The following is a 12,500-nucleotide window of genomic DNA, read 5'->3' as shown; positions in this document are numbered from 1 at the left end:
GAGATGGAAGGACAAGACCCGACAAAAAGTGAGAGACCAAAAGAGAGCAGGAGAAACGATCATGACACAACCTCCGCTCGTGATAATGCCAACGTATATCGTGGAGACACCCTGTGTGGTGACGGTTGCAAACACAGAACCAACGCGACAGCCTAGCCAAATGAGTGAACCAGACGGGGTTAAAGACACCATCCCAAAGGAAGTGCTCGTTGGAGTCGCAAACCCACCAAAGCCATTGGATGAAATGACAGCAGAAACGATCCTCGCCTGCCGACAGAAGGACAAGATGAAAGCCAAGAGGAGACAATACAACCATGGAAACAAAGCCCTACGTCAGGCGTATGCGAAACAGTACTATCACAAAAACAAGAACAAAATCAGGGAGAGACAAAAGCTATGCCATCGACAAGAGAGGAACAAGCTCAGGGAGATTCCACTTTGCTCAACGGACGAGACAGAGCCCTCATGCCTCGAACCGAATGAAACCCTTGCTGAGTAAACCAAGACTCCCTTTGAACATAGGGTGTTACGAATGGTCTCGAATCAAAAAATAAAAGCAACTACATGGATTTAGCTCGTGTCTTTCTTTTCCCAAAATACTAACGTGGTCCATTTTTGAGCAAGCGCGGTGTGGGGCACTCCAAACTTCAGGAACCGAACGGTAAGAAGTCGGCTTTGTTCAGTCAAGGGAGACCAAAAAAGTGCTCCAGGAAACGCGTGTTACTCAAATTGAGGGAGTCATCCAAAATCAGCGTGGATCAATAGAGTGCATGTATTAGGGCACCATCTTCTTGTCTTCTTCTTCTTTAGCAGTCCGTCGATATCGACGATGACACGAATGGGAGTTAATGCCCGTGTCGCAGGTGCGAGGTCAGTCCGATCGCTGCCTCAAAAGTCCTGCCGCAAATGTCACAGGTGTAGCCCGCTTCAGCATGTGTAGGTGTTTTCTCCAGCCTGCGCATTCTCTTGCCCGCCCGCAACTGTACATTTCTTCTTCTGATGGCATCAGCAGCGCCAGCCACCACCTTCCGCCAGGTCACGATCTTGAGATCTTGTAAATAGTCATTAAAAGCTATTTTGGTTGGATTTTCTTGTGTGTTTTGTGTTTTTACCCGAGGGGGTCTGGGACCTTTACTTCCTTATTGGGGAGAGGTGTCCCAGTGGGGTCTGGGACCTAAAACACGCCTAAGGAAAGGCATAAAACGGGTTTGTCCGTTTAAACGTCTACAAAAACCGTTACGACGAGCCCAATCAGATGCCTCCATTTGAACGCGTCCTTAGCAACGCCCCTAGCAACCATCCTCAAAAATCCTCAAATTCCTTTGCTCAAAAAAAGGAGCGCGAATAATCCCTGATATACTAGTTTTAATCCTTACTTGCGTATCTTGATGCGGACTTCCACACTTTTTTTAGGCTGTAGCGAATGAACCGGAAATGACAAACGCCGTTGACAGGAGCCCATCCTGACGTTGAATACTTTCCTGCTACAAGACTGACAAACTCGACTCGATAGAACACTAGACTCCATGATGTTCAGGCCAGTTCTGCTAACGTCTTGCCTTCACACTTCGAGCGACCTGAACGTTTACATCAATTTTCCGTGGAAATGTCTTTTTTTTAAAAGTTACCCGAATTTTATCTTCAGATTGACACTACATATACACAACCTACAAAAGTCGTCAACGTTTTCCTCTTGACTTTTTCTTCCTTTAACTAGCTCTATAGGCGTATCTCCCTTCGATGTAAATTCTCCGTTATTAGCCGTGCATGCGACAACAACGAACTGTAAGACGATCGCCTTCACGTCTATATTTCGCGTGAAAATGGTCGGTTCTAATTGGTTGGTTTAGTTGGGATCAGTTAAGGTCAATGAGGTGATAAAAGTGGGCGGCATTGAAAAAAACCCAAGTTCTCTGGCAGTTGGTGTTTCTCGCGGCTTCGCCGCTCGCTGTTAGCGGCTCTGCCGCCAAAATTTTATTCCGCGCGCCTACAATACCGCTAGCTACGCAGGCTAACCGATGATCATCTAAGTTGAAGCAAAAATTACCTTAAACGTTTATTTTAAAAAAACCCTCAAAAGTTTTTATTGCATTTTGGGCACAGAATTCCTTCCACATTTTGGTAAGGAGACATTTCTTTACGTTACAAATTATATCACACTTTATTAAATTTTCAACCTTGGTTAATGCATTTCTCGTACTCTTATTGGTTTACTCAATCTCGGTTATCAGCTCATGTACCTTAGTTTGACCCTATATGATAAGTAATTGAGCTAAGCGTTGCTAAGCTAAATTTCTTTTTCGCCAGAAAGCTTAATCTTTCTCTGAATAAAGCAAAAAAAGTTTGGATTTATTCCGCCGATTAGAAGTACGCAAAAAGCAAGAAATGTTTTTGTGATGAGCTTGCGTCTGTCTGACCACCAGGTCAAACAACATCGCATCTTCATCAAGGTTTTTTTTGGATTTCGCCTTTTTTTGTTCGTATTTCGTACTTCCAAACTTTCAGAGTTTAAGGAATTTAATTAAACAGTCATTCCACTCCCGATTCTTCTATATGAGACTGGTTATAACCATCTCGGCGCTACAGAGTGTTTTCACGTGACGTCATGGCGGCCATATTGGTGTACCCAACTAATTCTCCGGGAATTGAGCTTTATTATCATGCAAAGATTTTTTTTTGTTCTGGTGGAAAAACAAGGTTACTGAACACGTAAGTGAAAACACTCTATTTACCATCTCATGTCCAACGCGCGCTCATGGAATAATTGTTAATTATTCGCAAGATTGTAGTTGAGGCTTTGACAAGCTGGTTACATGTTACAAGCGATGTAACAAGGAAGCCATACGATCAGCAATGAATTATTGATACGAGTGATTAACAAGAGCGAAGCCGTATTCCCATATGGGTTGGTAAGTACATGATTTAGCAGTTGATGCGAGGCCATGGAAGAAGATGAGACAAAGAATGACAGGAAAAACTGCCATAGTGTTTCTTCGAAAAGCGCACTGTTATTCTTTCGAAGGAATAACAGAGTCAACTCTGTTCTATAAAACCCTAAAAGGTGAAAAAGTAATTGACTCTCGTCGGAGGAGGAAGGGGAGGGTGGGGGGGAGGGGAAATGAATGAATGAATGAATGAATATTTGAATTCTGATCTCAAGCGAAGGGAAAACTTTTGAATATTGACATGATAAATTAAGTACATAAATATGAAACAAAAAATGTTCAATGTTAAATGAAAGGAAAACCCGTTATAGATTTTATCCTGTTTCTTAGAAAGACGTGCCATTATACTTCAATACAAACGTCAGTGCTTTTCTATAAATACTAAAACGTCCGATGTGAATTGATACCTGTGGGGAAATTTAATTGCATTAATCAGCTTCGACGGGCACTCTCAAGTGCAGCTGAATTGTGGCCTCAAATGAGAGAAAACCCTTCGCGTAATACATATGGGTTTATTGACAAAGCCTGAGGCCAAGATGGCTGGATGTTGTCCAAGTTCCTTTCTTTGCGTGTTTACGGACCGAGACGAAGTCGAGGTCCATAAACACGCTAAAAAAGAACGAGGCCAATATCCAGCCATCTTGACCGAACAAGCTTAGTCAATAAAGGATTTATTATATTGGATAAAACACCAAAAAATGATTTTTGATCTTGCGGGACCAAGCGAGTAATCCCGAATGGGTAGTTTAGCTCCATCTTGCGCGCTCTGGTAGCCAATCACAGCGCGGGATTTGGTTCAATATGCCCGCTCACGGAGCTAGTCCTATAATAATGTAACATTTAATAACATTTTGAAATTTTGAAATTTGTCAGTAGCCGACCGTGCCTTCTTCTCAACAACTAATAAGTGCGAATAATACAAGTTCCTATTGTGGCGTTGTGCTCGCAGGTTTCAAATTAGCCTTAGCATGTAAGCGGTAACTGTGACTAGCTTTCTCCGGCTTGAGAACTTTTGGTAATTGATTGTGAACTTTACGGCATTCTTCTTCAATTTTCGGTGGTCATTGGTTGACGAATCTTGAGGCCTCTCATTTTCAGGCAAGCGAAGAAACTTTGGTCCATGTTGCCACCTCTCAACCAAATGTCGTACTGGTATGCCACGAGAAACATCGTCAGCTATGTTCATCTTTCCACGAACATGTTTCCACTGGGTGGGGTCTGTTTTTGTTTTGATCTCACCGACTCTGACTGATACAAAAGGTTTAGACCTCTTAGCCTCGCTACTGATCCAAGCTAAAACTATCTTGCTATCCAGGAAAAGAATGACTTTCTCAATTTGGAAACGGGATTTGCCCACAATCATATGGTCTTTCACAGTCGGGAGGCTATGACTGCACCCTGAGGCTCCAGGCCGGGTATGGTCAATTTCTTCAGGGGTGGAACCCTTGATTTTGCTGCAATGATTTGTACGTCGTTGTCTCCACTTGACAGCTGCCATCGTGTATATGCGCAGTAACCGAATGCGTCTTCAAAGTCATCAGACAAAGCACAGTACAGGGCGGCCAACTACATCAGGCGGTGTCAGACATCTCTCGAAGCTTGTGCAATTGAGGCTCATCATTTCTTGAAACAGGTTGGTCCATTATTCTTGAGTTTCCGAGGGTAATTTCATGTCCCAACCGACGCTCTTTTCCCACATCTCCTGTAAGCTTATCTTGGCTCTGATGAGAAATGCGGATGCAATGCCAACTGGATCGTAGCTCCGAGCAACCAGGATCTTTCTCTTGGAAAGCATTCAGTCGGTTCTTGGGAGAGTAGTAACTCAGGTTTCACCTTTTTTAAGGGTAAACATGTCTGTGTGACTGTTTCATGCCACTCCAAATACCTCTTCTTCATTGACTCCTTGCAAAACCGCTGCTTCCTATTTCTCTTCCTTTTTTTTTTTTTTTTCAATTTTATTTATAAACAGTACAACAATACGTACAGACGGAACAAAAGTAACCAACATACAAAAACACCTACTATTTACAGAGACATTATTCGACACTAATACCTAATAAACTACTTTAAAAACTTCGACTTGCAATACATTACTTTACCTACAGGCTATAAACTAATAATAATAATAATAATAATAATAATAATAATAATAATAATAATAATAATAATAATAATAAATAAAAATATTTACAAAAATTAAAATATCTCCAAAAGGTAAGAACTATAAATTTACAAGCAATATAGATATTTATCTGTTTAAAACTGTTTTAAAACTTCCAAAAAAAAAATAAATAAATAAATAAAATAAAGTAAAAAAGTCATTTAATATTAGATCTGGCAAGTTCAACGTCCACATCAATGTCTTTAACATTATTGGTTCGCCTCCTATTTGATCTGGAGCCTCTGAGGCAGAGTAGCGCTGACCTTAAAATAGAGAAAGAAACTTTTCCTCTTATCCACGTCATTGTCTTGGCATAGTCTTCACCTTTCTTTATGGATATCAGTTCTGCGAGTCGGCTATGATATCTTAAACATTCGCGTCCCATACCTCCTGTTGTGGTGAATACTAATGGCGTAAAGGACGCTTGTTCGACTTCCAGGACTCGTCGTTCATACATTCTTTTCTTTTCGTTTTCATGAAGGCGATACACTTGTTCTGGCGTAAGATCTTTGTATGAGTCAGCGTTTGGATGGCATACTCTTATATCGAAAAAGGTCGACTTTTGTTTCTCCCAAAATCCACGTGCATGAATGTCGAGGCGGGCGTCGCAGGCCAGGTTTGCACCGCTGTTTAAAGTCTCTCCGGTAATTTCTTGTAGAACTGGTTCTGTTTCTACATCATTGCAGACTAGGTTAAGTAGATCAGCTTCGAGGTCGCGTAACTCGTTGTGACGTTGAATAATAAAGCCACCGCGTTTACAAATCATGGCGTAATCCACACTAAAGCGATCTCCACACACACGAACGGTGGGTGTGCCCGTTATTTCCCAATCGTACCTTAGGTGGATAGCATCTTTGAATTCTCTCTTGTTCAGGTCAAAGTCCAAGTCCTTATTGGGAATTACTGTTAACCAATTTGATGCTCCCTTCTCTCTAGCTAAACTGACAGCTCTTTTCGTTCTTTCGGATAGAGAATTCCTCCACTCGTCCGATCGTTTGAGTAATCTTTCCTCCTTTTCTTTCTTTGCCTTTTGTTGTAATGACGTGACTTCAGCTTCGTCAGGCGGTTCATGTAGCTGTGACATAATCCGTTCAGCAAGGGGAGCAGTTACATTAACAGATGCTTGGAATTCGCCATTCGCACTCTGGGTGGGATTCGTAAATCCTAGGCCTCCAAGACGCAATGGAAGTGATAGGATATCCCGCTCAAGCTGTGTACACTTGTGATCCACCATTGAAGGTATCAGTACATCGGATATCGCGCGTTCAAGAGGCTCTAGAAGGTCTTCGATATTCGGTAGTGTTCTAAGATAGTATGTCCACCGATGCCTTAGGCCAAAAGTATAGGCCACATAACTAGCTTGTGGATGTGATTGCGCAAACTCCGCCAGTCTCACTATTTGACTTATCCAATCCTCCCCTTTTTCTTCTACGTAATCTTCCAAATGCTTTCTTGATCCAAGTACAGCTCCTAAGTGTTGGTGTCCTTCAGTCGAGACATTTATTGCAGTACCATCAAACATTGCCTTGGCCAGTTCTTCTTTCTCTGACTTTGTTATTAGCCAGCATTTCTTTGCATTTGGTAAATATCCAAGCTGTGGTCCGTCTGTGACTAGCTCGTCCCACCACATCTTAAGCTCATCCAGTGTTCCTGATGCACTTGCGTCATCGGCAAACCAACATTGCCTCGCTGAGCTGGAGAGATTAAGATGAGTTATAAGCGGCTGGAGACTAACTGCATAAAGTCCCATCGCTATTGGATCACCTTGTGTAGTTCCCTCTGCTGATTTGATCTCTTTACGCCCTGTTAAGAAAAGGCGTGCTGGTTCTCTGTAGGTATTTATAGCGAAGGTTGCTAGAGTTGGGCATAAAATTCTTATATTGTGCAGAGCTGCAGATCTATTCAAAGAATTGAAGGCGTTTGAGGCGTCGATGAGTAGAACTGCGTCGTTATCGTCAGCTTCGAACATTTTACGCATGGCATGAATTGCTGCTTCACTTCCGCATTTGACACCTGCGCAGACCTGAAGTGAGCCAGAGGCATCAATAACATCTTGTTTGAGAATTTTCATTACGCATTTTGCCATGATTCTCCTTAAGACCTCTCCAACGCCGATGTGTCGCACCGCACCTTCGCCTTTGTCAAGAGGGATCAAGCGGCATGCAACTAATGGTTCGATGGTGTGGGGATCGATGTATTCTGTACACAATTTCCTGGTCATGGTGGCCAGAGCATCACACAAACTTGTGCTGGAGGACTTGAATGATTTGCAGCCGAGAATTCTCTTAAATCCCGTTGCATCCACCCCGGAGGGACCTCCTGATCCTTTTGTTCTGAGGGCAGCGTCTCTGATCATTTCCCCGTCGATCTGTAGGTAAAGGCAAGCGGGAATATCCTCTATCGGACCAAACAGCAGAGATCCCAATCTCGCTTCTTGAGGTTCTGGATGTTTTTCCCGGAGTTGCTCCATGACGTCATCCGAAAGAGGTAGAACGCCTTTGCTGTCATTGTCGCTTAAGTAACGTAGAGCGGCATTAATCTGACCCTCCATCACGAGTTAAGCAAATATCTTTGCTTTATTTGGCGGTTCGATTTTACGGGATCTGCCGATGCGTTGTTGAATCATCTTCTCTTCTCGTATGAGTTGATCTATGTCTCCGTTCTTCCACAATGCTACGCGCCTTGTCAAACACTCCTTATGGTCTTTCGTCTTCGATTTCTGACTTGGTTTTTGTAAACAAACTGCTATGAGAATAAAGGCAGCTTTTAAAGCAATATGTTGGTTTTCTGATCCATTGTTCCAATCCATTATGTGCATTGTCAGTTGGTCAATAAATTCTTTTCCGGTTTTGCCATAGGGAACAAGGAACGTATTCTTACGCCAACGCGTTATTTCGTCATATGCATTTGCAATGGTTGAGGTGGTCATCCAAATTATGTCTCCGTTTGTGTTACGTCCCCATTGAAAAGTTGTTAATCCATCAGCGGGTTTGTATTCAGGCAAACGTCCAGCCACATTGTTATCATGATCAATAGGTTCGTTAATGATTGTTTGGTCTTCTATTGATGCTCTTTGCTCCCAGGAGGACGAAATTGGAGTCGTATGTAAATTCGGATAAAATTCGGATAATAGTAATAATAATAATAATAATAATAATAATAATAATAATAATAATAATAATAATAATAGTAATTATATAAAAATTTTCCATTTGCCACAAAATTTGTGAATCGTTTTGTTCCTGGCACTAATGTACTTTTCTGTTTGTATTTTGATGTTCACTTTTGCTTGAAAGCAAGCTTCATTGAGAAGAACTCCATTAATTCCTTCTGCAGTCCCACGAAAAAAATTTGCCTATGATTATCAAATAATTTAGTGTGGGGCATATTGAAGAAATCACTCCAAGTATAACATCTTGTAAGTTGAGACTTATCTGTTGACTTGTTACCTGAAATATGTATAGTTCGAAGGCATTCCAAAACTTATTTTAAAGAGGACAATGAAACAGAAGATGGTATAAAGTTTCCTGCTCATGGTTGCAGAAAGAGCATTTTTTGTTTTCAAAGTAATCGATCTTATACAATTTATCATTAGTGTACAAAATTGTATTTAGGACTTCACATTGAAATGCCTTTAGGTAAGGCTCACAAGTTACAGTATGTGGAAGATGATAAGACTTTTCAAGTTGATCTTTAGTAACATTAAATTCCAGTTGCAAGTTTATACTATTGTTTGGCCTTAGCGCCAACTACGAGGGTGTAACAGTGTTTTGATTTTGCTTTAGATAGATAGATAGATAGATAGATAGATAGATAGATAGATAGATAGATAGATAGGTTGCCTCCTGCCAGTTGGGGTTCTTAATAACGTTTCTGTTAACTTTGAATTGTTTCTTTCACATTGTTAAAAGTGGGGTGCCTGTAAACAAGCTTGATAGCTAAGTGCACTTCCACTATAAACAAAGCATTTATTTTTATTTATTTTAGATAGATAGATAGATAGATAGATAGATAGATAGATAGATAGATAGATAGAACAAACTGGCAACCTTAACACAAATGACTCCAAAAATGTTCTTCAATCTAAAGATAGCTTCATTAGTGAAGTTCTGAAAATTTGGGCAGAAATTAATTTCGAAGACCGAATAATTTCAGAGAATCACTTTCTCAACCAAAGTTTGTGGTATAATTCGCTGATTAGAATTGACAACCGCCCCGTTTACTATCCTGAGTGGCATTGTGCAGGTATTACAATGATGAAACATTTGAAGGACGATTCCAATAAGTTTTTCCGCCGAAAGCCTTTAACTCAAGATCAAAGAACAGTTTCCATTTGCCTCGGTTTTCTGCATCGAAATAATTTTTTTATCCAGGTGGCTTTCAAGGACTTACTAAAAGAAACAATATCTATCATTTTAAGGCCCCCGTTTGGATGGTCATTAATGATAGTGTTTCGCTTAATTAATTTTGTCTCCTTTTGCATTCCAGAGGAAGGCGAAAAAAAGTTTGTTTGCTTCTTTAATAGCCTTTACATTTAAAGGTAGCGGCGGAAAGATATAAACAAGTTGCGAGACAACAAGGCTTTTAAGTATTGCTATTTTACCCATTAGTGTCAGTCTGCGGTAGTTCCAGCTGCTTAATATATTCCTGACTTTTACAAGTTGTTCGTCGTAATTTAAATCAGTAGTTTCCTCCGGGTGAACTGAAAGCCAGATTCCTAGAGTTTTCGCTTTGTATTTTGGCCTTTTAAAATTCCTCTCAGGAAAAGGAACATCACTGCTTCCACATTTTGCTCCAATCCATAGTGCCTCTGCTTTTTTATCATTCAATTTCAAACCAGAAACTTGTAAAAGTCGTCCAGAGTTTGAAGGCAAGCTTTTAGAGAGTCCCTTGATCCATCTAGTATTAACGTTGTGTCATCAGCATATTGACTTAACTTTATTCTTCATTATTTATCAGAAAACCACTATCTTTTTTTCTGCGGATTTCCTTGGCTAACATTTCAACCGCTAAAACGAACAAATAGGGTGAGAGGGGACAACCCTGCCTAATACCTCTTTGGATTTCAAAAAAATCACTCGTCCATTCGTTATTTAAGATACAGCTCTCTGGACAACAGTAAAAAATTGTGAACTATTGTATTAAACTAGTACCAAAACCAAACTAGTTAAGAGTTTTTTTAATGAAAGTCCATTCTATTGTGTCAAAAGCTTTTTCAAAATGAAGAAACAAAAGTAGTCCTAACATATATTTTTCTTTTGCATAACAAATGATACTTTTTATAAAAATGCTAAAAAAGGGGGCTTAAAACTGATCTAAACTTAAAAAGGTTTCCCAAATTTTCGAACCGTATCTCTGGTTCTTCTTCGGGGGACAATGAATCTAAAATTCAAAAATCACTGCTTCTTATTTTGGCTCCCAAGAGATCTTAACAGCGGCACATATGCCCTTGGGAACTCCATTCTTTCATTCACAGAGTTCTTATCAATGTTTGAGTGTAAAGACTCCAGAAAAATTCTGCGCTTGTAATTAGTTTCATTCCTTTCAAGAATTTGGCCGTAGCGTGGATGGATGTCGTGCCTGGTTCTTTCGGCATGTTGTCGGATTGCGGACTCTTTACTCGCGCACGCGCGGGATCATGTTCCACTCTCCTCGAAGCCCAACACCGTTTGCTCTCACCAATGTAGGAGAAATCGCAGTCTTTGCATTCAACCCTGTAAACGATGCCTGCTATTTTTTCTTCCGATCGACGGTCCTTCGGCTTTTTGAAGACAGAAGCAAGTGTGCGTATGGGCTTAAAAGCAGTCCTTATGTTGAAATGTTGCAGTGAGCGTTTTAACCTGTTCGATACCCCTTGAACATAGGGTACCACGGCAAGGCCAGCCGGGTCAGGATGGTGGCTTTGTGGACCAGACCTTTGTTGGGCAGCATTTTCAATGAATTTGGTGCGATATCCATTGACCTGTAGGCTGTCCTGGACGTGGGATGTTTCCTCTGTTCTCAGGGCCTCGCTAGATGGGATGGTGTTCGCGCGGCGCATCAAAATGCTGACGACGGATCTCTTATGTTGTACAGGGTGGTGTTAATCAAATGCCAAGTACTTGTTGGTATGGGTGGCTTTTCGGTATACTTGCACCTCAACCTCACCATTGGGGAGGGTGGATATATTAGTATCCAGGAACGCGATGGTGGGTTTACCGTCCACGGGTGTGGCGCGCTCTACTGTGAACTGGGTGTGCGGATTGATTGCATTAAGATGGCGATGGAAATTGTCAAGCTCTGTCGACTTTATACACGCGTTTGAATCGTCAACATATCTGAACCACCAGCGGGGGGAAGCCGTGAATGTTGACAAAGCCTAAACCTCGACGTGTTCCATTACCAAGTGGGCGATGACTACGCTCACGGGTGAGCCCATAGCGCAGCCGAAAATGTGGTGATACAAGAGTCCCTTCATATGAAAAGAAGCTGTTGTACAGTACGATTTTCGTCAGCTCTACAATTTTGAATCCAATTGTAGAGTGAAGTGATCCTATCAAAAGAAGTTAAATTACCTACGTCAAAGTGAAGATCGTTTACACAGATGATACCAGCTCTAAAATACTGTCTATAATAAACAGGAAGCCACCATTTCTCCTTAAATTATATTAAAGATACGATTTCCATGTGCCATTACTGGGGGTGGAAATTCTCTTCATCCAACCAGGTCTTTTAGATTTAGATAGACTTAGACTCCCAGATTAAGGCCTTAAAAGGCCTTAATCTCGGAGTCTAAATCTATCATTTTTAAGCCCCCTTCTCTATAATTGTTTATTGTCGACAATCTTGTCACTTTATCGACACCCTTCCATAAAAACTTGAACAGTAGCCGGTTTACTTCCTTGATAATATATGTGGGTGTAGGTAATAGCGAAGAAAAATACATGAGCTTTGAGAAGAGCAGACTTTTGATAATAACGATTTTTCCAAAAATTGAAAGTCCTCTTGATGACCAGATATTTATAAGTTTTTTTTTTAATTTTTTACAATTGTCGCTCTAAATCTTTTTCATAGGTAAAGAAAACCCCCAACGCTTTTATTGGTTTGTTCGGCCATTTGATGCCAAGTGGTTTGCTGTCGCTTTTCTTTAGTGAGCCAAGCGATAACCCCTCTGTTTTTGAAGTATTTAACGATTAGACCCAAAGCCCGCAAGGGCTCCAGGTCAATTGCCTATGAGGCGAAGCCGAATGGGCTATTGACTCGTGGCCCTTGAGGGCGATGGGTCTAATTGTTTTAGTATCACCCAACTAGTCGGACAGAAAAGGTAATAATAAAGTTAGCAAATGCAAGTTAAAGACAATTTATTTGGGAATAACACGAAAGAAAGCGTCACACTTTTCGCTACTCGAGCACTA

At 41.0% G+C, this 12,500-nt stretch overlaps 2 protein-coding genes across 2 annotated transcripts in view; one reads left to right on the top strand and one right to left on the bottom strand.

The window, feature by feature from the left end:
* The window catches only part of LOC138057176 (uncharacterized), a 436,205-nt gene that overhangs the window by 34,764 nt on the left and 388,941 nt on the right, over positions 1–12,500 (top strand). The gene's annotated exons all lie outside the window — the stretch shown is intronic.
* LOC138055940 (uncharacterized) lies at positions 4,517–7,657 on the bottom strand. The gene is made up of 2 exons (XM_068901801.1): positions 5,494–7,657; positions 4,517–4,728 (listed from the first exon to the last, which is right to left on the bottom strand). Exons 1-2 carry the CDS (start codon positions 7,655–7,657, stop codon positions 4,517–4,519), a joined length of 2,376 nt encoding a protein of 791 aa, XP_068757902.1.

This window comes from Montipora capricornis, chromosome 7, assembly GCF_036669925.1.
Source record: "Montipora capricornis isolate CH-2021 chromosome 7, ASM3666992v2, whole genome shotgun sequence".
Taxonomy (NCBI): domain Eukaryota; kingdom Metazoa; phylum Cnidaria; class Anthozoa; order Scleractinia; family Acroporidae; genus Montipora; species Montipora capricornis.
Note: the sequence above shows the minus strand (reverse complement) of the source record. Positions and strands in the feature narration are given on the sequence as shown.